General features: G+C 39.7%; 1 protein-coding gene across 2 annotated transcripts in view; it reads left to right on the forward strand.

Moving 5' to 3' along the window:
- SLC36A4 (solute carrier family 36 member 4) overlaps positions 1-27,614 on the forward strand; it is a 51,656-nt gene that overhangs the window by 5,948 nt on the left and 18,094 nt on the right. For both annotated transcript variants that reach the window (XM_038761959.1, XM_038761960.1), the window contains exons 2-10: positions 7,087-7,210; positions 8,511-8,601; positions 9,651-9,739; positions 10,463-10,558; positions 14,699-14,783; positions 19,308-19,535; positions 23,573-23,671; positions 25,315-25,484; positions 26,704-26,873. In XM_038761959.1, the coding sequence (XP_038617887.1) occupies positions 7,087-7,210; positions 8,511-8,601; positions 9,651-9,739; positions 10,463-10,558; positions 14,699-14,783; positions 19,308-19,535; positions 23,573-23,671; positions 25,315-25,484; positions 26,704-26,873 (1,152 nt within the window). The remainder of the gene's footprint in view (positions 1-7,086; positions 7,211-8,510; positions 8,602-9,650; positions 9,740-10,462; positions 10,559-14,698; positions 14,784-19,307; positions 19,536-23,572; positions 23,672-25,314; positions 25,485-26,703; positions 26,874-27,614) is intronic.

Consider the following 27,614-nt stretch of genomic DNA (forward strand, 5'->3'; position numbering starts at 1 on the left):
TAGTGTTTCGCTGTTATCTCTTCACACATTTTTCTGCCTTTACGATTCTAAGGAGATGAGAGGAGGAATGGAAAACATGGTTAACTACTTACAAATAGTTTACTGTGGTGACTTGTAACAAATAATGTTGTTAAAATATGGTCCAGTATGTGGTTTGAGAGCCAGTTTTCATGGGTGATGTACATCAGAGCATTGAGAAAATTGAGAATTTTTTTTTCTTTTGAGAAAATTGCTGCCATGAGCTCATATTAATGGGTGTTTTGGCTCGGTGATTTCATTTCTACAATCTGAGTAGTTAACAATGAATTCAAATTTACCTGTTTACAAGTTGGATATTTTGTCTGTGAATTTGGTCCGCTCATGTACTGGTTCCAGGGGCTTAATGTAAAGACTGAAATTGAGATAGGGCAATATGAAGCCTAAGTTTTAATCGTAACTTCTAGCTTTCATCATGGTTTGGCAAGGTGTCTAAACAGATTTATCACCATGCCTCTGCTCACCTACGCCCTCACACAAAATTACCTTATTTCTAGTCAGTAAATGGTCATTAATTTACTTGTATTGGCCCACTTTTCATCTCTATTTTTGCTACAGTCAACTTGATGACTTCCTTTATTCTGGGGCTTGCAGTTGTTGCCTATTTACTCGCAGTTTTGAAGTTTTGTGTGGTATTTCTCCAGCATGTTCACTCACTTGTTCACCTATCAAGAATTTCCTGTATGGTATTTGTTCCTAAACTTCATTGATTATGAAAGCATTTTTTTTTTACAAAACTTCAGGTTTTAAAATCCATTTTGTTATTACCATTCTTCCTTCCAAATTCTTAACTTTGAAAAGACATTTCACTTGGAGGACTGGAGACATTTGTAATTCTTGGGTGGGGGAGGATTAGGAGGAAGGAAATGTGGTACATGATTCAGTTAAAAATATTGGTCTTCCATGCTTTCTTACCTGTCCCTTGAAAAGTGTTTCATTATCAGATTTTAAAAATACTGTTTCATAATACAGATTCAGCACCATACCCTCCTGTAGCTATTTTCTATAAAGATGTTTGGGCTTAATAAGCGCATTATTTCTTTAATTAGGAAATTTTTCCCTTGGAAACTTGACACCAGTTGCGTTGTTTATTGTTGCCAGTGTTCTGGCTTTATGATACTTCTGCTCTGTTGAAAACAAACTTTGTTTAGCTGGGTTTGTGGTGCTTCTGAAGCCTGGGTTTTTTGTTTATCTTTGTCGCCCTGTTTAATTAGTTTTTGTAAATATTTTCCGAGAACAAGATGTTATGTTCAAAACTTGCAGACAGGTCCTAATTGGAGAAGAAATAGCTCTCATTTTCTCCACTTGCAAATTGAATAATTGTCCCCACATCTTTACGATGTGGTTTAAGATACCCGGGAAAATAGCAAGTGTTACTATCTTATAGTCTTTTCCCTTAAGTATTACTGGTTTTATTTATACTATAAAGTTGCCTTTTTTAGTTTGAGCAACTAAATAAAGCCATTAGATAGAGCCTGTAGTAGATAATGAAAGGCTTTGGAACACTTACCTGTAGAAGGTGGAATAGATGGAAAGCTCGTTGTGGGGAGGGGTTATGTCTGTTCATTGTTGTACTCTCCCAAGCGGTTAGTACAGTGCTTTGCACGCAGTAAGTGCTCAATAAATATGATTGAATGAATGAGTATTTTAGGCCATGTTGCTTTCCATTGCCAGTCCTTTACCATGGCCTGGTGTTGCCACCTAGTCAGTCAGTTGTATTTATTGAGCACTTACTGTGTGCAGAGCACTGTACTAAGCACCAGAGAGAGTACAATATATCAGTAAACAGACACTTTCCCTGCCCGCAATGAGTTTACAGTCTAGAGGGGGAGGGTTTCGTGCTAACTTTGCTGCTGGGTATCTGGAGTCCTGCAAATGCCCCCTCCCCGTCCCCCATTCATCACTTTTTTTCCTTCCCACCAATTTTGCATGAATGCAGGGAGTGGGGATTGGGAATGGTGAAATGAGAATTTGGAGCCAGGACCGCCCTATTGTTACAGCTTCCCTTGGGAATTTTGTCTGTAACTCATCTACTCCCCCAAGACACACCCCCTTCAATTATCATAGCATCTTAAAAGTATTGCCAAGGCATAACCCATAGCAAAAATGTAAATGGCTGTTTGTAACAAGCACAATATCCAACTTACCAACTGAAGTATTGGCTTATACCAGGAAAACCTCATGCTCAGAGACCTTCCATCCATTCATTCAGTCGTATTGATTGAGCGCTTACTGTGTGTAGAGCACTGTACTAAGCGCTTGGGAATCACAAATTGGCAACATATAGAGATGGTCCCTATCCGACAACGGACTCACAGTCCAGAAGGGGAAGACAGACAACAAAACATGTAGACAGGTGTCAGGTCATCAGAATAAATAAAAATAAAGCTAGATGCACATTATTAACAAAATAAATAGAATAGTAAATATGTACAAGTAAAATAAATAGAGTTATAAATCTGTGCAAACATATACACAGGTACTGTGTATAGGGGAAGGAGGTAGGGGTGGGGAGGAGGAGAGAAAAAAGGGGGCTCAAGACTTCCCAGACTAAGCCTTCATTTCCTCTTCACCTACTCCTTTCTTCATCCCTATTGCACTTGGATTTGCCCCCTTTATTCACCCCTTCCTCAACCTCCATTGCACTTATGTACATATCCGTAATTTATTTATATTAATGTCTGTTTCCCCCTATAGTGCTCAGTACAGTGCTCTGCACACAACTGGGGCGCAGTAAAGACGACTGATAACCAAAGATTTTCATGGACAACACAGAGCTAAACACTATTAACAGCATCTGTTACCAAGGCAGCCCAGTGGCCAATGATGCAGTGATAGGCAAGGAAGTAGATAATCAAATCCCAGTATGGCATCAAAATCAACAGGTCAGAATTCCAGATCTGCAGGGGACACACCCAGTGGTTATGGCAATATTTGCTTTTTGCAATTACCTGTAAATGAAAGTAGAGCAGAAAAAGAATTGTTCAGTAAAAATGGTTAAGAAGTTCTGGATTTATTTATTTTTTTTTACCAGCACTGCTTTAGTAAAGACAGTCATTACGTTGTGTGCCGAGGAAAATCCAAACTTTTCATAAGTGGAGGTGGGTAAAAGCGCATGTCTCATGTTGAGAGACGTTATTGTTTAATTGTGCGGATTTTGGATGTTTTAGAGGAGCACTAGTTTTCTTAATCTGGAGTTCATATAGCTGTAGAGTCCATTCTCAGGGTTTCTAGCAAATCAAAACACTTTTTGATAATCTAATATTATCGATAGTTTGGTGGCTAATAGAGTTAGCACTTCCTAATAGGATGCAGTAATACGGTGACTCGAGTCAGCAATGAGTGGGTTTCCTAATTGTGATCTGCTTTACATTGTCAGTGGATACTTTGAAGTACCCAGGTAACTTCATTTTATGGCCTCTTTCAAATAAAAATCTCCATCATAAATAGTTTGGTGCTTCCAGGGACTAGGGTGAATGAGGTCTCTTTGGTTATTTGTTGTTCTCAGAGAAACTGTGATCATCATTAACTGCATAATTTCGTTTGTATGTCGGATAATCGGGCTGTTGGGCAAAGACAGAAGCTGGAACATATGTATATATATAATACATATGGTCACTAAATGTCTTTCTGAACTATAATTAAATTGCATTGCTCCGGATTCATTAGTGATAGAAGATGAAGTTGTATCCATAAGTAAATCCAGCTGGAGGTCTAAAGTTTTAAGCATCATAGTTCATTAAAATATTGTACATGGAAAATACACTTTTTATTATATGTAGAATGCCTAGGCTTTTAAAATTATTTTTAATAATAGGTGCACTTTGGAGTTTTCTTTCTCTAGCATATTGAGAATTTTATCTTCAGCAGCTTTCCTTTTTTTGAAGGATTGGCAGTCATTAAAGGTGTGAATGATGATAGCTGCTATCAGCACCATTGTTGTTGGAAGAAAGGGCTCATGTTATCAGTTAAACTAAAATACTAAGTAGTGTTCCCCTGTTATCTCTTCACACATTTTTCTGCCTTTACAATTCTAGAGACGAGGAATGGAAAACATGGTTAACTACTTACAAATAGTTTACTGTGGTGACTTGTAACAAATAATGTTGTTAAAATATGGTCCAGTATGTGGTTTGAGAGCCAATTTTCATGGGTGATGTACATCAGAGCATTGAGAAAATTGAGAAACATTTTTTCTTTTGAGAAGATTGCTGCCATGAGCTCACATTAATGGGTGTTTTGGCTCGGTGATTTCATTTCTACAATCTGAGTAGTTAACAGTGAAGTCAAATTTACCTGTTCATAAGTTGGATATTTTGTCAGTGAATTTGGTCCGCTCATGTACTGGTTCCAGGGGCTTCATGTAAAGACTGAAACTGAGATAGGGAAATATGAAGCTTAGGTTTTAATCGTAACTTCTAGCTTTCATCATGGCTTGGCAAGGTGCCTAAACAGATTTATCACCAGAAAATTCAGCCGGATGGAATGTTTACCAACTACTGAATGAACACCAGGTTCAAGTCAGATTCTGGAATTCTCTACAAGTACATTGGAAGCTAGTCACACTCCCTGGTCTCATTAATCAATCAATGGTATTTGAGGAGCACTGTAGTAAGCGCTTGGTGGCGTTCAATACAGTGGGTAGACATGATATCTGGCCTCCAGGAGCTTGCAGTCTATGCTGGATGAGCCCCCAGAAAATCAACTACCTGGAGAGGGATGGTTTTCAGAACCTTCTCTCATCTAACCTATGGGCTGGTTTTTGAAAATGCATTCCAAATAGATTGAACACCTTTGAATACTTTTGAAAAAAAATAAATCTGCCTCTTTGGCAGTAACATTTTTTCACTTGCTTATGAATGGTATAGATAAACTAGTTTTCCTTTGATTCAACAGATTTAGTTAAACGAAAGTCAAGGATTCATTAACTTTTGATACTCCTGCTGCATTTTTAATGGTTTTCCTTTATCATTTTAATGTACGAAAGCATTTAAATTTGCATAGGAAGCTCATCTTTTCTTTCTCCCTTTCCTTTGCCCCATTTTATCCAATTGGTTAGTAAAGTCATCAGTATAATGAATAGAAAGACCTAAATTTATCTTTTGAAGTCTTGGAGTAGTATCAGTCTCACCTGCTCCTCTATAAAATGGAGCTTAAATCCCTATTTGGCACTGGCATTTTAGAGGATCATTTAACATTTTCAAAATGGGTTGAAGGTACATGCAGTAGACCCCTGCCAAAAGGAACTGTATCTTTTAAGTAAAGAGCACTTGAAAGCACCATATTGATAGCTCTGAAGAATGGGTAAGAAACCTATTATTTGTTATCGTATTGGAATTCATTGAGTCCAGCCATCTGGGTTAAAGATAGGCCTCCAAATACATATATCACTCAAATTCCCCTTCTTAGTTTGCCTGATCATATCAATTGCATTTTGCGTGGTTATTCCCCAGAGGGAGTTATCATTTCAGGCAGAGAATAAGCTGCAGATATGAAGAGCAGAGCCCCCATTTTGATGCGGAGTGGTGCAAATGAAAAGCAATATCCTTTAAAGAACGGACTTTTTTTTGATGTTCCCCAGAGATAGCTTGATGAGAGAAGAGGTTCCAATCGAGCAGGAAAACACATTGTCCATGTCGAATAAAGCCTCACTTCTCTATGCCAGGTGTAGACTGAAGATCACTTGATTTTTCCCTTTCTCTCAAGGCAACTCAGTCCATTAAAGGCGTTTATCTTTCTGAAGGACAGAAAGCAATGTTTTGGGGTCCCTTTACCTAGGTAAGATTGACAGGTACGCCAAGGATATTAAAAAAAATACAGTAAACTCACCATTTAGGGAAAACATTTTTCATGAAACGTACCTCTTCTGTTTCACGAAGAACTGATTTCTTTAGCCAGATGAGCTACGTGGCAGTTGGGTTTCGGAAAAACTTTTGAGTGATTTTGGAATGATAAGGGTGGTATATTTTGAACACGAGTACATAGTGTACTGGGAAAGTTCCAAGAACACGATTTAGGTTCTAAGGGGGAGTGGACAGAATAAGGCATTGTGACAAGTGGGAGGAGTGATCAGAAACAGGGTACACTTTAGAACTAAGTGCAAGGTAATAATAATAATAATAATAATAATGATAGCTCCGCCACTTATCTGCTGTGTGACCTTGGGCCAGTCGCTTCACTTCTCTTTGCCTCAGTTATCTGTAAAGTGGGGCTGGAGACTGTGAACCTTACGTGGGACAGGGACTGTGTTCAACCCAGTTTGCTTGTATCCATCCCAGTGCTCAATACAGTGTCTGGCACCTAGTAAGCACTAACAAATATTATAAAAAAAACCCCAACACTGTTTGGCTCTCATCGATTGTCTCAGCACACAGGATGCGATCCTATATATAGGACCAATATGTACACAGTAGACAAAATGGGGGAAATTATTGACTACACACTAATTATCACCCTAAAAAGTAACAACCTAAAACTCACCTTTAGCACTTAGGCATGCATCTTCAGATTTCTTGGGGAAAGCCCATAAGGTCATTAAGGGAAAGGAAAATTGGATCAGTTAAAGAAAGGAATCTGCAATAGTTTGCCGGGAGAAGATAATAGTAATAATAATGATGGTATTTGTTAAGCGCTTACTATGTGCCAAGCACTGTTCCACGATCTAGGGTAGATAGAAGGTAATCAGGCTGTCCCACATGGGGCTCACAGTCTTAATCCCCATTTTACAGATGAGGGAAGTGAGGCCCAGAGAAGTGAAGTCACTTGCCCAAAGTCACACAGCGATAAGTGGCAGTGCCGGGATAAGAGCCCATGACCTCTGATCCCAAGCCCGTGCTCTTTTCACTAAACCATGCTGGCTGAGGGGTGACTTTGATTTTTTCAAGAAAAGAGTACTACAATGGGGCACTCTACAAATTGCCAATAAGATCAACAGTTATTGTTATGTTTTGACTTACTGTACTTCAATCCTCCTAGGCCTTACCTCTTCCTGTTTTTTTCTGTATTAAAATGCTCAAAAGTGTTTATCGGTGCTGTATTGTTGTTCTGTAGATATGGACGTGATGAAACCTCTAATTGAAGAGCAAAACTCTGATGGTGCTTCGGATGAGGAGCAGGAACACGAACTGCTGCCAGTCCAGAAACATTACCAACTTGGTGGCCAAGAAGGCATTTCGTAAGTGCACGGTTTAAACAGGGAATTTTCACTTGCCCCCTTCCAAGTCTCCTGCGCTGGTAAGAAGATAAGACACAATGAGAAGTTTTAGAATTTCCACATGGCTCTGATTGGACACTTTTAGAGATGCTTTCATCTTTTAGGTGTTAAGAGATTGTCAGGTGATAGTTTAGAAGTAGTAATGGTATTTATTTAAGCACTTACAATGTGTGAGAGCTAATGCTTTCTACAGTATGTGCTAAATGCTGGGATAATTGCATGGTAAACAAGAGTAGACCTAGTTGGGATTCATGGTCCAAGTGGAAGTAAACTGGCACATAGAACAGTCACAATAAAATAAAAAGCAACGATGATTTGACTCGACACTGAGATTACATCGAATAAGGCAGACAAACACAGTTATTGGAGGAGGAATCGTCCGAGACCCCAAAGCTCTTGGTTTTTTAGGGACTCCGGGGTTATGTGGATCTCCTGTCATCCTCCTCCCCCCCAATCAATCAATCAATCGTATTTATTGAGCGCTTACTTTGTGCAGAGCACTGTACTAAGCGCTTTGGAAGTACAAGTTGGCACCCTTAAAGGGCAGTGGATTGGCCGGGCCAGCACTTGGCAGCTTTTTAATCAAGAGCACAATCTCAATCATTAATTCCTCTGGTGTGGAAAAATCAGGAAAGTCCAAGTTAACTGCAGTGTAATATTATATTTAAGAAATCCTTATTTGTTAGTCAGAGATCTTTTATGATTCGCCTTTTGCTACCAAACCAAACTGCTCTTCCTTTTCCAGAAATTTCCCCAGAGTGTTCTTTAAGCTTCTGAGATAAAATTGCCTTCTCAGCTCATGTGTGCCTATTTTTAGACCATAGTGCCCCAAGGCAAGAACGTATTTATTAAGAACATTTGGAATATTGAGAAATCAGCCAGTACAAATAAATGTCCTGATCATAACTGACTATAAACACTTATTTTTTAAATCTTTTACTCATCAAAAGTTCTGGACTATCTGGCCTCCAATCCCTAGTACAAATGTAGCAGGAGCTTTATAAGATGTAGGAAAGGACTTATAGGACATACAAGCCTACAGACAGGACATGCGTGTTCATATATGCACAGATACTAACCTATCAGTAGTATTTATTGAGCACTTAACTGTGTGCAGAGCACTGTACTAAACCTGTGCTACGTTAAAGATGTTTTTACCTTCTGAAAAATGAGATTTTGGGCTTTTAAATCTAGAACAATTGGGACATTATTGGTGTTTCGTTTTTGGCAATAAATTCTTATCATAACTTTTGTTTTACAGATTTGTCCAAACCCTAACCCATCTCCTCAAAGGAAATATCGGGACTGGTCTCCTCGGACTGCCTCTGGCAATAAAAAACGCTGGGATTGTGGTAAGGGCATTCTTTGTGTTCACCTACTGATCCATCTAAACTGCCAGTCAGAACAAATTCAGATTGCGGTTAGGTATTTCATTGGTCGAACACATTTTGGTATTTAACAGCTAAATATTTGAATGGAGCCTGTGAATAATAACAAGTTAATAACTGGTTCTGATCACTTGATTTTATTAAGTGGTTATTTGCAGTTTTATGCAAAATGGCCTAAACAGATAGTTTGTTCACCAGAAGCTCTACATTAGTCTTTATTACCCAAATACTGCGTGACCTTGGGCAAATCGCTTAACTTCTCTGTGCCTCAGTTACCTCATTTTGGGGATTGAAATTGCAAGCCCCATGTGGGACAGGACTATGTCCAACCCGATTTGCCTGTATCCACCCCAGCGTTTAGTACAGTGCCTGGGACATAGTAAGCACTTAACAAATGCCATTATTATTGGTTGGAATTGTTGGTCATACATCTGTTCTTTTCAGCCACACCTATATATTTTAGAATCTAGAGAGCAGACACACACCCATTCACCTATGTAATAAATAATTTCTACTCTGAATTTTTCATCTGAATGTTTCTTTTTGTGGTAATTTTTCTGAACCTTACAAAGCTGAGTCGAAATGTGAAGGCAGGGAAAATGGTATAAAAGATCTGTCAAAGCAGTTTGGTAGGATTTTGATCCTACAGACCTTTTAGCCATTTAGGCCACTCACAGTTACTTGAAGGCAGGATATTCTGTGTTGGAACGCATGACCCTTGCGTTTGCTGGCGGGTTGTGAGAGTTCTCATCAGCACTCCTCTGATTCCTTCTGGAAACACAGATCTGTAACCCTAGCAGAGATTAAATGCAACATAATTGACAGTTTTACAACTTCATTTGGAATCCTCGTTTGTTCTTGGATTTATCAGATTTGTACTGGTATTTCATTAATTGTAATTGTGAATTTGATTAGTCAGGACCGTAATGTGTATTTCTGTGTGCTTATAAGATAAATATATATATATGCAATATCGATTTTTAAACTTGTTTTCTGAACTTTTGCTCCTGCAGCTTGGACCAATCAGTCTTGTGTTTATAGGGATTATATCCGTTCACTGTATGCACATCTTGGTACGTTGCAGTCATTTTCTATGTCAGAGGTAAATGTGAAGTTGTTCAACCTATTTAATTTCTTTATTAAAGAATCCTAGGAGTTTAAAAGATCTCTTCCCTTCTTGAATTGTCAGTTAACTTCATTGAACTCTCCCACAGTTAGAGCAGTGCTCTGCACAGAGTAAGCACTCAGTAAATACTACCAGTTGTTTATTAAACCTTACAATGGAAAGTGGTACTTTTGAGCCTAATCTTCTTCTGTTGATATGTCCCTTCAATCTCTTATCTCCCCACCCTTTTGTCTCTCTGTTCTGCCTCACCTTTCTTTTTCTAATAGTCTTTGTTAAGCGCATTCAGTGTTGACAAAGTCGGAAGGGCCATTCCTGTAATCTGTAAGCAATGGAATCTGTTCTGATGTTGATATTTATGCAGTTTTTCCATAGTCATCCGAATAATTACTCCTTTCCATGATGTATTTAAAGTGATTGTTCTGGACAGCAAATCAGTCAATCAGTAGTATTTAATGAGCGTTTACTATATGTAGAGCAGTGTACTAAGCACTTGGGAGAGTACAATACAACAAAATTAGCATATTCCCTGCCCATAATGAGCTTATAGTCTAATGGCAGGAGGCGGCCGCTAATATGAGTAAATACATCATTTATAATATATAATTTAAAGATACGCACATAAATGGTGTGGAGCGGGGGATGGGGAGAATAGAAAATGGCTCTGAAATGTTCCTCATTCCATTTTGTTGTTGACTTCAGGTTGAAGAAGCCAACACTGGGCTACAGTGACACTGTTAGTTTTGCTATGGAAGTAGGCCCTTGGAGTTGTCTCCAGAAACAGGCCTCATGGGGAAGGTAAGCACTTCTAATTTTATTAATATATTATCCAAGTAAAAGAATGACAAGTCTCTTCTGAGTTAGAAAACATTGCATGTACAATGTAACTGAAGACGTGCCAGTTTTGCAGACTCGAAGCAAACTGGTCATTCTGTAATCACAGCATCAAATCTAGTTATGATGTTTAGCTTCATGTCTGTCAAGACACTGAAAGCATAGGGATAGTGCAGTAAGGCACAAACTGATGTTCTTGTTTAAATATAGCTTAATCTGTGGTCACGGTGATAGGATGTCAGGTAAACACAGAAATGATGTAACAGAAATGCACTTGCCCCACTAGAATAATAGTGTGAATGTCAACTATCATTTTGCTTTAAGGATTCTTCTATAGTAGTCATTTTTTTGCAACGGTTGTGCCTACATTGTAAAAGCGCTTATCTGTACCTCTATTTTGTAACCTTCTTGAGGGGGGAAAAAAACTACTGAGTGAAAGTAGTTGAAGGCTTTTGGAGGAGAAAAGCATATTTGTTTTTTATGGTATTTGTTTAGTATTTACTAATTCCAGGCACTGTAATAAGCACTGGGGCAGATACAAGCTAGTCAGGCTGGATGCAGTCCATCTCCGACATGGGGCTCACTGTCTTAATCCCCATTTTACAGATGAGGGAACTGAGGCACAGAGAAGTGAAGTGACTTACCCAAGGTCACACAGCAGACAAGTGGCAGAGCTGGGATTAGAACCCAGGTCCTTCTCACTCCCAGGCCTGTGCTTTATCCAGTAGGCTATGCTGCTTCTCCATAAATCCAAGGTATTACTGTGATTGCAGTATTTGGGTGTTTTCCTTAGGTTTCCATTGTAGCCCGGTGAAAGTTCTTCCTGAAATGTCAGTTGTTGGACTCCTGAGTACTGCACAACAGGCCTTTGGGTATCCCCACTCTCCATTCCAAGAGGCCCATCTGGTTCTGTGTCCGGGCAGAGATTGCAGATAATGTTACATGCATGTAACAGTCAAGCTTGATAGGTCTGCTTTGCCTAGTGCCTAAAACAAAGACTGTTATCACTATTATCATTAACATTGGTTTTTAGGAATTTGGAATGTGCCTAGTGGGGGGCTGCAGAGATCTCTGGACCTCTAAGCCATGTCTTCCTTTCTTGCCCTCTTCCTTTTCACTTTCCTTCAAACGGTCAAACAATTAATGGTATTTACTGAGTGCTTACTATGTGCAGAGCCTTGTACTAAATACTTGGGAGTGTACAATACAACAGAGTTGGTAGAGACGTTCCCTACCCACAACGAGCTTACAGTCTAACTATTCCAACTCTGCAGGGTTACTACACTAAGGGCAGCCTTGACATCAACCTCCCTTCTGAGACGGTGGGGAGGTCAGGTGTCCCCAGGGTGGTCCTCACTCTCGGCTTCAAGGCTGTCCATCACCTCACCCCCTCCTACCTCACCTCCCTTCTCTCCTTCTCCAGCCCAGCCTGCACCCTCCACTCCTCTGCCGCTAACCTCCTCACTGTACCTCATTCTCGCCCATCCCGCCGTCGACCCCCGGCCCACGTCCTCCCCCTGGCCTGGAATGCCCTCCCTCCACACATCCGCCAAGCTAGCTCTCTTCCTCTCTTCAAAGCCCTACTGAGAGCTCACCTTCTCCAGGAGGCCTTCCCAGACTGGGCCCTCCTTTTCCTCTCCTCCTCCCCATCCCTCCTGCCCCACCTCTTTCCCCTCTCCACAGCACCTGTATATATGTTTGTACAGATTTATTACTCTATTTATTTTACTTGTTCATATTTACTATTCTATTTTTTTTAATGATGTGCATCTAGCTTTATTTTTAGTTATTCTGATGACTTGACACCTGTCCATATGCTTTGTTTTATTATCTGTCTCCCCCTTCTAGACTGTGAGCCCGTTGTTGGGTAGGGACCGTCTCTAGATGTTCCCAACTTGTACTTCCCAAGCGCTTAGTACAGTGCTCTGCACACACTAAGCTCAATAAATATGAATGAATGAATGAATGCCCTTCATACCTCACCACCTGGCAATCTCTCAGCCTAGGAAATTTCCTAGTGCCCATTGAAGTGCTGTGCCCCGGGCACAGTGTCAGAATGTGAGCCCGATTGAAACATTAGGTGCAACTCACAAAATACCCAGGATTCAAGCAGCTACACAGTACAACAAATAGTGATTGAAGAAAGTTACAAGGAAACCATTCGTTTTTTGGAGAAAATTTTTCTACTGATCAACCTGTCTGAAGGGAAAGTGAAAAGCCAAAACTCAGATTAAAAAAAGAGGAATGTTTAGGTTTTTTTTTTTTACAAGTAAGGGAAAAGGGGAGGTGGGGCTGAAACAGCCAATGTAGTAGCTCTGTCACTCAGCTGCATCGTAGACATCCTGCAGCCTCTACCATTTGCTGTCATGTCTACCATCTGACATATTTCTAACCCTGCCCTTTCTGAAAACCAGGCCACCCCTATTCTCCAATCTGGATATGGTAAGCAGCCCTGCTTGACTCCAGAAAATGCTCTGGGACAGAGCTGGCAAGTCCCGAAATAGGCTCGGGCATTTAAAAGTACAATTCAGTTGCTTCTGAACTTGAAAGAGCCATATAGAAGTTTCCAGTTTAAGGAGAGAGGTCAGGGAAAGGAGCTGGGATAAGAGAACTGGGATTAGACTCTGGCAGTTACCCCACATCTTCCTTTTGCTCTAAGGGGAGGTCAAGGTTCATTGCAGGATTGAGAGGAGGTATTCCTGAAACCAATGGGTGTGATTAGGCAGATCCTGTAAAGATAACAGCAGTAAACAAATCCTGGGGGTTAATATGGTTTACAGAAAGGGCAGGGTTAGAAATATGGCAGATGGTAGACCGGAGGACAGTTAGCCAATGAGAAGCAATAAGGCTCAGTGGAAAAAGCCCAGGCTTGGGAGTCAGAGGTCATGGGTTCGAGTTTTGACTCCACCACCTGTCAGCTGTGTGACCTTGGGCAAGCCACTTAACTTCTCTGTGCCTCAGTTACCTCATCAGTAAAATAGGGATGAAGACTGTGAGCCCCACGTGGGACAACCTGATCACCTTGTATCCCCCCAGCGCTTAGAACAGTGCTTTGCACATAGTAAGCGCTTAACAGATACCATCATCATCATTATTATGATTATCTCTCTATATATATATATGTTGCCAACTTGTACTTGTACTTTCCAAGTGCTTAGTACAGTGCTCTGCACACAGTAAGCGCTCAATAAATACGATTGATTGATTGCACAAGAGAAGGCTTTGCACAGTGCTTTCTAGTAGCCAAGTGTGGTTCACTGCAAACTTCTGTGTTGAGTCAGCAAAGCCCACAGTAGAATTAGTTTCATTCGGTTTTTGCCTTAGTACCTAAAAAATACTATGCTGAGCAGCCATCAGCCATCGGAGGTCAAACATCCTCATTTTTAAAGGCTTTGGAAGAAAAATGCCTCTTGTGACTCCATTCAAAATTTCTACCTTCAGTGTCTCCAAGAAAGATCTTACAGTGTAAGTTCATTGTGGACAGGGAATGTGTCTGTTATATTGTTGCAGTGTACTCTCCCAAGCGCTTAGTACAGTGCTCTGCACACAGTAAGTGCTCAATAAATACCATTGCTTGATTGATTAGAGAGGTTTTAAAGTTAGCTGAGTCTGTTTTATGGCGCTTTTCAATTTTTGCTGTTAGGGAACTACTTTGCAATTAAGATGGTGCATTGGACTAGCCCAGAGGACTTGTAGGCTAGTTAGGAGGTTTATTCTCTTGAGTTAAAAAGTAGTAATAATGATAATAATAATTGTGATATTTACTAAGTGCTTACTACATTCCAGGCAATGTACTTAGCACTGAGGTAGCTACAAGATAATCGAGTTGGACACAGTCCATGTCCCACATGGGACTCAGACTTAATCCCCATTTTACAGATGAGGAAACTGAGGCACAGGGAATTTAAGTGACTTGCCCAAGGTCACACCACAGACAAGTGGCAGAGCCAGGATTAGAACCCAGGTCCCCTGACTCCCAGGACCATGCTCTTTCCACTTTATTGTAAAATATTTTAACTCTATAACAGAAAGAAGGGTGTAGAAATGGTAATCATTTTTGGAAGGGCCTTTGATCATCTTAAATCTGTCAATCTGTGTTTTCAGGTATATCGTTGACTTTTTTCTGGTGATAACCCAGCTGGGATTTTGTAGCGTTTATATTGTGTTCCTAGCCGAGAATGTGAAGCAGGTAAGTAGTTTATCTTTCACTTACTGAAACAAGCAAAGACAACATTTGTAGCAACAAACTATTATATTACATAATTCATATAATGCTGTTGATATAGTTGCGAATTATCTCACTGTTGTTTTAACACAATGGCATCAACACCAACTATATATATATTTGCATTATGTGCAAGTTTCCCTTTGGAGACTTTCAGTATTACATACAACTTAATGACTAAATCCCAAAAGTCACTTCCTCTTTTTTAGGCAATACTTGTAGGAAGAGGTAGAGCTTTCCTAGGGAATCTGCTGTTCAGTGTGGGAGAAGAGCTCTCTAGCATTAGGGAATAGTAAGGGCCGACACTGAATGGAGAATGGAAAAATTAGGTGAAGAAAGTGGAAAGTAGGTTTCTACTCGAGGGAGTAGGATGAGGTTAAACTATCTCTTAGTCACTGGGAAGCTGTGAGGTATTTGTCTCTTCATAGATGCGACTAGCATTTGTCCTAGATGGCTAGTGTCAGGATGGGTTACATTCTAATAATTGGCCCCACTGCAGCACAATGTGGAAACAAAGCAGAATATGGAAACAGCACCCCAGGGATTTTCATGAAATGGCCAGTGTACCATTGTAGAAAAAGGACTACATTGCACTAAAACAGCTTTGCAGATAAAACCATCTACTTGTCTCTCTGCTCCCTCACCCAGTTGTCTACAGATGCTAAGAGGATTCGGACATCTGGGTAGGGAAGAGAAGCCACAGTTTCTGGCCCCTTTCCACTGCGTTGTTTATGGTCCTTTTGCTTGTCTTTGGCAGATGAGAGCTGAGTTTTTTTTAACCATGTAGAAGTCTTCACTAAATGGTATACAGGCCAGACATCTATTTATTGTTGACTGTGTTCAGTCGCTTTGTTGTACAATAACTGTTTTTTAGGGTTTTTTAAACATTTTTGTAAAAACATCAAATCTCTATAAAAACCCACTTTATATAGCAAAATCTGTCTATAGAGGGCACCAAAAGGATGTGAATGATCACTTCACAATTGGCATCTTGGCCAATATAGATCTGTACGACTCTTATTTCTAAGGTTTTGTGTAGTAAACTTTTTTTCAGAGAGCTCAAATCACTGCTCATCGGAGTTCTTCAGATTCTCTAAACTACAGGGAAGGGAGAAATGGAAAATAGAATAGAGTAAGGGAAGAAAAGGAAGGGTAGCAAGAGAGAACATTGGAGGTCTGTGATTTTCTGGAGAAAACCACAAAAAGCATTGTGTGAATTCCTTTGCAAAGGATTGTTTCTGCTCTGACTTCTTTGGTGCTTTCCTGAGCTCCAGTTTCTTTGGAGAGTTCGTGATTGCTGCCTTGAATTTGGGTTGCTTCTCCTTTCAAGCCTCAAATTTGGGGAGGGAAGGTTTAAAACATGAAACCCTTTGATTGAAAGAGGACCAATTTCTGAAGTCAGATTTGCCAAGTCTGTTGGGAAGGGGAACCTAATGACCTTGGTGTCCTCTTCCCCTCCTCTCCGGCTTTATCAGGAAGGTTTTCTGGGAGCACATTGTGGTCACCTGCCAAGGGAGACCAACAAATATCTGTAATTTATTTATTTACATTAATGTCTGCCTCCCTCTCTAAACTTTAAGCTTGTTGTGGGCAGAGAATGTATCTGTTAAATTGAGGAAAGTTTAGAAGTACATACTGGGGGTGCTTTGGGCATTGATATAAGCAGAAAGAAGAAGTAGAAGATATTTTAAAGAAGAAGGCCTGCAAATTTCATTTGGGGGGATTCATAATTCATAATTCAATTCATAATTCTGGATCATGCCTTGGATGCGGGTTTTCCTTGGGTATGAGATGCATTTACCTGTGTGGCTTTCTGGTAGAACTTGAGATCTGGGGGATTTTGATCTAAGTAGAAAGAGTTTCCTGAACAGCTGGACAAAGGAAGGGCTAGTCTCCCTCAGAGCGGTCCCCTTGGCAGTTGAGAAGTCATGGTGACCGACAGGAACGGGCACTGTGGCCTATCTAAAACACACCCTTCCTCCTCCCCCCCATTCTAACTTATTCATTACCTGCTGTTCTGGGTTATAACAATAGCTCCAACAGTATTAAGGAGGGAAGTACACACTTTGGGGAGAGCAAGAGGAAGTGAATTTGGGGTCTCAGGGGGTCCCCTAAACCTACCACTTCCATGCTGCCTCCGGGCCCACCTGAACCATAATCTGTCCCTATGGACATCTGCTTTCAAGTACTATTGTACTGTCTAACTTTCTTACCCTTTCCTATGCCAGAAAAAAAAAGCCCATGGAAAGCATTTGCTGCTATTTTAAATAAGTGAAATCTCAGAAAGTTGGCCAAGTTTTAAGTAGAGTTGGTCCTTGTAACCCCTCGAGGTCTAAATGTTATTTTGACACTTCAGTAATATACAGCTTGGCGATCCTAAAGGTTTCGAGTTGTCAAAAATGAGATTCACATTCCTCTTCTTACCCTGTTTCAGTTTATCACTGTTATCATCTCGCTCTACTTTTTAAGTGCTGACCCGGAGTGTATTGTTGGATGGATAAACAGAGACATGGGTTGATTTATGTTTCTTGTCCAAGGCCACAAAAGTGAGTTTGTGACAGAACTGGGATTGGAATTTCAAGCTGCAGACACGTCAGCCTGCTGTTTGCCCAGTTAAGCTAAGCAGCTGTTTAATGCAGCAGTTAATCTCATGAGAGTACTACTCTTAGAATTACAGTATGGAAAGAGTTGCTTTTCTAGAATTAAAATGATTATTCTGCCCCCAAAACACTGGTTTCTTTTGCAAGTCAGATTAATTAACAAATTAACAACAATATGTTATAGAATAAAGGCTACACAAATAGAATAAAGGATATGTAAATAGAGTAAAGGATAAGTAGAATAAAAGAATAAGTAGAATAAAAGGACAAGGAAATAGAGGAAAGGATAACTAATAAACCTGTAGTAAGATTTACTAAACAATTGGTTCCTGAAAACTTCCATCTTAATTTGAAATGTACATTGGAACTGATTTTGTAGAGCAGTGCTATAAATGGAAGATTGGTTCCTAAACCAGATGACTTATTTTTACACAGATTACCTAGAATCCATTATAGGTGAGTAATATAGTGGCATTAGCATATTTATCTGATGAGAGAGGAGCTGACTTTTATTACATCTGAAGTAAAATGGAGTCCTTGGTGACTTTGCTTGGCAATCAAATTAAATCCCTGCCCTCTCCCACTCTGCGTTCCCCACCCTCGTTAAACTTTCCTCCCTTCCTTCTCCTTCCATTGTGACATTTAACTTGTTTCCTTGTTTCCCCACCACTCCTATGCACCCTCTCCTTTCTCCTTAATTTTATTTGATTGTCTGATATCACAGTTACTCTGAAATTTTCACTACACTTAATCAAGTCTGTATTTATCTTCATCATTTAGGCTTATAAATTACTGCACTAAATGATATTTTGGGGAAATGTATTTTATGTATAATGTATTTGCTCCAGTTATTAAGGAAAAAATAACTGACACCTAATAGAATGCCACACATACAGTAGGTGCGTAATGAAAGTTTCTTGTTGATAATGTGTTTCTTGGTGGAAAAAGGCCTGGGATTCAGAGGACCTGGGTTCTAATCTAGCAGTTGTCTGCTGTGGAACCGTGGGTCAAGTCATTTAACTTCTCTGGGCCTCAGTTTCCAAGCCTGTAAAATGGGGACTAATACCCGTTTTCTCTCCTATTCAGATGTGAGCCCCATGTGGGTCAGGGCCTGTGTTCTACCTTATTAAGTTGTTTATACCTCAGGGGTTGTTAGAGTGCTTGGCCCAGAGTAAGAGTTTAACAAATACCACAATTATTAGTATTATTTACAGAATGGTAAACAAAAACTGAGATAATTAGCATCTTGTTAACCTTAGTTTAGGAAATAATCTAGAGAAGCAGCGTGACATAGTGGATAGAGCACCAGCCTGGGAGTCAGAAGGACCTGGGTTCTAATCCTGGATCCACCATTTGTCTGCTGTGTGACCTTGGGCAAGTCACTTCACTTCTCTGTGCCTCAGTTACCTCATCTGTAAAATGGGGGTTAAGACTGAGCCCTATGTGGGACAGGGATTTTGTTCAACCAGATTAGATTGTATCTATCCCAGCACTTAGAAGTGCTTGACACATAGTAAGTGCTTAATAAATACTATTTCTAAATAATAAAATAATCTATAAAGACCGGGGTCTTTACACAGCATGGTCCATGTTGCCCCCTACAAACATCCACACTTCCAGTTTGTGTTATTTTCAGGATCTGTTTAAAGCCTACGTAATGCCCTCCAGTGTATCCAAAAGAGTCCTTGTTTTCTCCCCACATTTCCCTCTTTCTTCTTTCTCCCATAAAAGCTAAATAGTTGAAGAAAACTAGCTCTGAAAGGAATTGAGAAAAATTGTTTGCTCGTAGCTTTGCTTCTGTAAACTTAGCCAGGAAAAAGTGAAATCATTCTAGATAAAATTCCAAAGATACTAAAGCATTCTGTTTTCTCCTTCCAATCCTGTACAGATTCATGAAGGATTTTTGGAAAGTCGGGTCTTTTTCCTGAACAGTACCAATGAAGCCGGTACCTATGAAAGAAGAAGCGTGGACCTGAGAATATACATGCTCTGCTTTCTTCCATTTATGGTTCTTCTGGTCTTCATTCGTGATCTGAAGAATCTGTCTATGCTCTCGCTCCTTGCCAATGTCTCCATGGCCGTCAGCCTTGTAATCATTTACCAGTATATTGTTAGAGTAAGTACAGCACATATAGTTTTCTCTCTTTGTTGGGGCCAAGACACCATCTCATCTGTTTTGAAATTCTTTCGTTCTTGTTTAAAGGACCGTAACTTGGGTAACAAGACTTTCAGAAGACATTCAGTGAAAGTCATTTGGGATAGTACTTACTGACTTTCACTGAAAATTAGATTTTTTGGAAAAATCTAATAAAACACTGAAAAGTAACACCGATTTGTATTCAGTAGTATATGGGGAAAGAAGAGGAAAGCAGTTATTTTGGGGAAATGGTGAGGAAGGGAAAGCGAAGCCAAGGAAGTATAGCAAAGGTAAAAAAAAAAGAACCGGCTGCCAGCCACGAGAGAAGGTGAAATAGAATTAAAAGCTGAAAAGGAAATAGAACACAGTTGAAAGCGTTTTCTAAAATTTAGACAGTAATTGACAGGGACCAGTGATATGAAAAAAAGATTGGAAACTACGAGCATCAGCGCAGCTTTTTTTTTTTTAACTAAAAACCCCCAGTTTCTCCCCACTAAAGTTCTTGGTTGTACGCATCCTGTTTTGTGATTCATTTCCTAGAGCTGCATTAACGGGCCATATCTGAAACTGCTGCTTTTTTTCCTCCCATCTTTTCCACTCTTGGATCCAGGTCTGACACTCTAAACCACAGATTTTAACCACTGAGTAGTCCCAGAGAGGCTCCCCCTCTAATAACAATAATGATGGTAAACTGAGGCACAAAGCGGTTAAGTGACTTGCTTTTTAGACTGTGAGCCCACTTTTAGACTGTGAGCCCACTTTTGGGTAGGGACTGTCTCTATACGTTGCCAACTTGTACTTCCCAAGTGCTTAGTACAGTGCTCTGCACACAGTAAGCACTCAAAAAATATGATTGACTGATTGATTAAGGTCCCACATCCAGCGCTTAGAACAGTGCTTCGCACATAGAAAGCGCTTAACAAATAACATCATTATTATTATCAAGCAGGTGGCAGAGGTGGGGCTAGAATTTGACTGCAGGCCTGTGCACTTTCTAAATGCCAGTCATCAATATGTAACTATTTCATTGCTTTTTGCGGGTTTTAAATTTTTTTACTTTGTATTTAGTATTTACTTTGTGTAGTATAGTCTAAAAGGGCAAATTTCATACTGCTGATAGTTTTGTCATATTCTAGAAAGGAAGAGAGTCTTGGATGCCTTGTTATAATTTCTAAACTCAATACATTTGTTTCTGATGGAAACGTTAAAAATATTAGTGTTCTATTCTTTCATAAGAAATGTGCATAAGCTGTAAGAACTATTTTAGTCACCTCACAAAAATAGCAAAAATGGGTCAGTCATATATATTGAGCTCTTTCTGTACTATGTGCTTTGGAGAGTACAATATAATATCTATCTATATATATGTTTTATATACATATATATGTCAGATATAACAATTAGTGCAAGGGTGACATTGTACCTTTCAAGATGCCATCAAAGTTTAGAGAAAACATAGAAGTTGCAGAAAAAATTTACCTCACACTCTTCAACTTTGCTTTTCTCCCTGAATGATTCCTTTATGAGGTGTCTTTTTTCCAGGCAGTTTAATTTGCTGATCATGGCCCTTTCGATATGATTCTCTCAGCAATGTTTTAAATGGCTGCCTTTAGAGTCACAGCAAAGTAGCATTTGAACTGAAAGCTACTAGTTAAAATGTGGAAGAAGCACATACACAGCTTCATTTTATTCTGAAATTATAACTAAACCATAAAGAAATGGAGCTCATTGATACTGCTCTCCAAATGTTTTATGTTTTTCAGCTACTTTGGTAAATGCCCTTGCAAATCATGCATAACTGGTAATAAAACTGACATTCCACAAGTCATTCAGCAAATATTTGATGAGCATCCTGATGGTATTTAGTGATTGCTGGGTCCTGATTTCTTCCCTTAATCACTAGAAGGCTTCCAAAATATTAGCAAAATTGTTCTTGAAAGGCACTACTGAAAGTGTCTTTTTTTAGATATGATGATGATGGTAAAGGCTTGGTTCAGGGATGAAAACATCAGGACTGAGAACCTGTGTGAAGGAATTGATAGTGCTAATGATTAGCTCTGCACCATTCATGCTCTCTCATCTCTTAGTCGTACCTCCGTCTATAATTTATTTGAATATCTGACTCCCCTTGTAGACTGTAAAGCTCCTTGTGGGCATTAGGTCTATCGGGTTGTACATTTCCAAGCACTTAGTAGAATGCTTTGCACAAAATAAGCACTCAGATGCCACTGATCTAAATTCCCCGCTGGGGCTGTGGAGGCAGTTAGTGAGTAGGTAATAATCATTAATAATTATGATATTTGTTAAGCGCTTACTGCGTGCAAGTCACTGTACTACGTGCTGGGGCACTCTACTATATGCTGGTAGGCAGAGTGCTAACACACCACAGAGTGTGTGCAAGAATTTAATGTGCAAAACTAATTTATGGCTAGTCTCCCTCCTAATTAGCCTGTGAGCTCTGGGTAGGATAGGGACTGTGTCTGATCTGATGAACTTGTATCTATTGCAGCTCTTGGAACAGTCATAAGTGCTTAACAAATATCATAAATAATAAAATGAGGACCTTAGTGTGCTGAAGTGCCAAAGACCTACATTCAGTTGCCAGGGCAGCTGCCTTGGTAGCCACTGCTGCCTTCATCACCCCAATTAGCCAGTTGTTTTCCAGATTATCACTGAATCTGTGTTCTCAATAAGTCCAATTGAATGAATGAAAGTAAGTCTTCCACAGTGTTTCTTTAGCCAGAGGCCCAAATAGAGCAGAGCTTCAGCTGGTATTTCTCTTCTTTTGGTGGTTTGACACCCATACCCCAGTCAAGTGAGTGTCAGACTTTGGGGTGAGCACTGTACAGATATGAGAGATGATCATCAGTGCCTTTTAACCCTGCCCTCCATTTCTGCTTCCAACGCACACTGCTTTGAGTAGAAACTCATTTTATCTGACCTTCTCTATTCTTTTTCAAATCACCTTTTGAGATTAATTGAAGGTAGAGGCCACTTGATATGTATAATGCCCTGTAATTTATGACAAGGCACAGAATTTTAAAAAGCTGCACCCATAGGTACCAGCTTAGGTCTTTCTATTTTTTTTCCTTTAGTGTTTTTAAGAGCGTAATTTACATTTATAGTGCCTAAGTAATGTGGGAAAGAAAAATGCAGTGACCTAAAATCTTGGCTGCTCATAACCCCTAACTAGCACCTAAGGTTTCTAAATAGCAATCTGACCTATTTCTTAACCTTCTCTGCTAATGTAGTATAAAGAGGAAAGAATATTAAATTACTTCCTATTGATCTTTCATGATATAAATGCATTGGATTTAGCCAATGCAAGGAATGAAATTTATGCAGGACCAGTCAATCAGTGGTATTTTTTGAGTGCTTACTGTGTGCAGAATCAACAGTATTTATTGAATGCCTACTGAGTGAGGAGCACTGTACTAGGTTCTTGGGAGAGTAGAACCAAAACAAAACACACTCCTTTTGAACTCAGTCTCATTTGATCTTTCCCACAAAGTAGAGCACTTTGAGGACTTAGTTCTCCTTTCCAAAGGAGTATTTTGAATCAGTACACTTTACCTGTACAGCACCTTACCAGCAGTGACTCATTAATCCTGACAGTGTCCAGTTCTTGGCTTCATTTTGCAGATGGCAGTTGCGCTAGAAACTTTAAAATGATTTGCTTAAGGTCGCTCAAAGATGTGAAAGTGCTGGGCTTTCAGGCCAGGGCTCCCGTTTCTTCCTCCAGAGCTCCATCTTCAGGACTTTTCTTAAAAGGAATTCGGAACAACTGTGAAAAGGAACAAAATCAAAGTTTATGTTGATGAGGGAATACAGTGAAAATGAGACTTTTAAAAAAAATTCTGATTACAGGAGTGATGATATTTTAAAAATTCATGTTGCAGTTCATAAGTGCAGAATGATCATCTGGGTCTTTGATCCAGAGAGTTTATCTTTGGCATCTTGTTACGAATGGTCTCTCCTTGTTTATGAATTGCTTACCTTTTTCTTTTTTCCACCAGGACATGACAGACCCCCGAAGCCTTCCAGCAGTTGCTGGCTGGAAGAAATACCCACTATTTTTTGGAACCGCCATATTTGCTTTTGAAGGGATAGGAGTGGTAAGGTTTTCCTTTAGTGTTTTTAATAACTTCATTTACATTCAGATGAGACTGTCCTTGTGGGGCTATTAGGTAGGCAGTTTGCTTCCATTTATTTAGAAAGTTGATTTTCTTATTTGTGAGGCAAACATGACACAGGCCTGCCATCTGTCTGGTATGTGACATTGGACAAGTCAGTTAACCTCTCTGTCACTCATTATGTCATCTGTAAAATGGGAATAAGCTACTTGTCCTCCCTCCATTTCAGACTGTGAGCTCCATTCAGTGCTTAGAACAGTGCCTGGCACATAGTATGTGGTTAACAAGTACCATAATAATAATAATAATTATTATTATTAGGGACAGGATCCTGATTATCCCGCGTCTACCTCAGCGCGTAGCCCAGTACTTGGCATGTAATAAGCTCGTAATAAATACCATTAAGAAAGTTTAGAGCAAGATGACTTAGAGTATCTACACAATATTATTCAGAAAGAACTAATACAATATTCCTTTAATTTTTTTTAATCCTCTCTAAACTGTCTCATTGTAGATCTTCATTCCTAAAGGCTTTTCTGATCCTCTGGGTAGATCCAAACAGCAAACCATAAGCCTGCTGTTTAGGTTGGCTCACTCAGATTATAGTCTTGGCAGGTGTGCCCTTCAACCTGCTTAGGAATCTACTAACAGCTCACAATACAATAACCCACCCTCGATTAATTGTTTCAGTGGAGAAGAGCAGTGGAACAAAAAAGTGAGTGGTTCACCTGCCTGCCCCCAGTCCCACACAGCGCATCTCCTCTCTGTCTTGCTTGGGAGGATAGTAGAATGTGAGGCAGTGCTCTGGGGCTCAGATCTGTCTGTGTTTAGAAAGATGGAAAGCAAGAGAAAGGAAAGGCCATATGGAGAAGGCATGGAGAAGAATTATATTCCATCTGAGTAGTAAAGAAGAAGACATCTTATATTTTTTTCCTGTTCACGTGCCCTCATGCCCCAGATAAAGAACCGCCAGAGGCAACTTGCATGGCTTGTGTCCTAGGGATTGGTAGATGGTTCCCAGTGCTGTCTGTTTTGGAGGAGGGAAGTAAAGGGAGTTTAACTTCTGGTTTTATTGCCTCCTAACCGATCTTCTGGTCCATTTCCCTTCCCACCCCCGCATAAAACAGCAGAGAGCTTGTGGATATTCCATTGATTGATTTGAATCCAGAAATTGCCATTTTGGTTAATTTTCCTTACAGTGAATAAGATCCCTTAGAACCCAATCAAGTTTTAAGCTTACAGATTTAAGCTTCCCGCCTCAAAGTCTACCATCCGTTTTCTGATGATGTTGGCAAAATAAAACTCAGGTCCTGAAACCCAACTGACCGTCTCTCCTGCTCCTCTACGTCAGTCAGTCATATTTATTGAGTGCCTATGGTGTGCAGAGTACTGTACTAAGCACTTGGGAGAGTACAATATAGCAGACACATTCTCTGCTCACAATGAGCTTACAGTCTAGAGGGACAAACTACCAGGCAGCTGTGGATCATGTTCCTGAAGCCATGACGAGAATCCACTCGTAAGACACAGTAGCCTTTTTGTAAATCATAATTGCAGTTCTCCGTCTCTCTTCTCTCTCTCTTCCTCCTCCCCTTACCCTCCACCCCATCTTCCCATCTCCTCAGGTTCTGCCCCTGGAAAATCAAATGAAAGAAACAAAACGCTTCCCACAAGCATTGAATATTGGCATGGGGATTGTTACAACTCTGTATATAACACTAGCCACTTTAGGATATATGCGTTTTCATGAAGAAATCAAAGGCAGCATAACTTTAAATCTGCCTCAAGATAAATGGTATGTAGAGATATATTATTGATTTCATTTCATTTTATATTTCTGCCACTGGTATGGGGAGAATTTTACAAATACAAAAATTTTTATGAGCAATAGATGCTCAAAATGACATAGATTCTTCATTTTTTTCTGTTCAGTGTATTTAGATTTGATAGTTGCTTTCTGATCAGTGTATTTAATATATATTTAGCTGTCCCTTAGTTTCAGAGATGAGCCTTCTGATGAGATTTTTTATCTGTGTACATTCCTGAGACCGATAGGATGATATATAATCGACAGTCATGAAGAGCAAGTAAAGATTGCCTCTTGCCACACTATTGCATTTGCAACCCTTAATGCTTGACACCCTTTCTACTTCTCTCTCTTTGAGATCCTAAGATCCTTTGTTAGACTTAATCAGTTGTATTTATTGAATGTTTACTGGGTGCAAAGTACCATATGTACTGTTCGGAAGGGTACAACAGAGTTGGTAGACCCATTCCTTGCTTACAGTGAGGTTACAGTCTAAGTGGGCAAGACTGACATGTAAATAAATTACAGATAGATATGCAAGGGAGAGAGAGAGTAGGGAAAATGAGGGCTTAGACAGGGAAGTCCTTGCTGTAGACAACACCCCATCGCTTCTGTCTCACAAGCCCATAACCTTGGTACTATGCTCAGCTCATCCTTCTCATTCAACCCACATAATCATTCTGCCACTATGAGGAAAGGAGTTGCTCTCTTTGAACAAAAGCTTCATAAGTAATGAGAGACAAGAAGGTGAAAGAGAAAGCAGAACTAGGCACTGCAAATATTAAGCATGACAACATTTTTGTGTGCATAATGTGGCCAGTTCTGCAGGTGTCCCACATTGCCCTATTCCATCTCTCAGCTACACACACTCACACTTGTGAATTTTACCATCAGTGGTCTCTTCTTCAAATACAAAGGACAACTATATATATGATTGGTCAAAATTTATCAACAAGACTGCAGACTTACAGATAAAAGCAAACCAGAATCTCATGAAAAATCTTGTACTTTTTAAATTTCGTTTTCTAAGTGGGATTTGTTCCTTTTTGGAATATATGCAATACTTTCAAGTACTTTAATGCTTTGAAAGAATTACTTTAATAATGTATTAGTGTTGCTTACCATTTCAAGAAAGCAAAAGAGTGTTAGGAAAGGGTTTATAATGCCTGGGCACTTTGACTAAATTTTGTGTGTATATTTCCAACAGGTTGTATCAATCAGTTAAAATTCTGTATTCCTTTGGAATTTTTGTGACCTATTCAATTCAGTTCTACGTTCCAGCAGAAATCATAATTCCAGCTGTCACATTCAAATTCCAGAAGAAATGGAGGCTAATCTGTGAATTTGTGGTGAGGTCATTCTTGGTCGCCATTACTTGTAAGTATAGGTCCACGTCTTTATGAAAAGTAACTTCACATTTCCAAAAGTAATTTTGTGTCCAAATTCCACCTTTGACAGTGAGTTGTGAGCTATCGGTCGCCGCTTAGGGAAGGGATCTTTGGAATCATTGTTGAATATTCCCTCAATCATTGGTTCAGTGAAGAGCAGAAGCCAAAAATGGCTAGGAAATTGTCGGGCATCATCAGGACAGGCGTAGATAGAAAAAGCATATAGTACAGTGTTCTGCACACAGTTAAATGCTCAATAACTACTGACTCATTTGAATAAGTGAAATGCCATAATTGGGCACTGTAGAAGCTCAAATTATGTCCAAACCTGGAATATTTTGCATGTGATTCTGGTTGCTGTGTTTTAGGAAATTAATTCATTCAATCGTATTTATTGAGCGCTTACTGTGTGCAAAGCACTGTACTATGTGCATGGTGCTCTGGAGAAGGGAATGATGGAGCTTCTTTCATATGAAGATAATCTAAAACCTATAAGCCTGCTTCCATCTGGAAGATGAAGGTTGGGGGGGGTGGTATAATTGTAGTATTCTGCACCCAGTAAGCATTCAATAAATACTATGGATGGACTGAATGATAGGTTAGAAATTCATGCTGGGTGAATGACTCTGGAATGGGCAGACATGGAGTTATTCTCCAAATCCCTTAACATCTCACTGTCTTTCCTTCTTGCAGTCCATTGCCAAACCCTGCAGTTTTGTCCAGCAGTCAC

This window comes from Tachyglossus aculeatus, chromosome 20 (assembly GCF_015852505.1).
Source record: "Tachyglossus aculeatus isolate mTacAcu1 chromosome 20, mTacAcu1.pri, whole genome shotgun sequence".
NCBI lineage: Eukaryota > Metazoa > Chordata > Mammalia > Monotremata > Tachyglossidae > Tachyglossus > Tachyglossus aculeatus.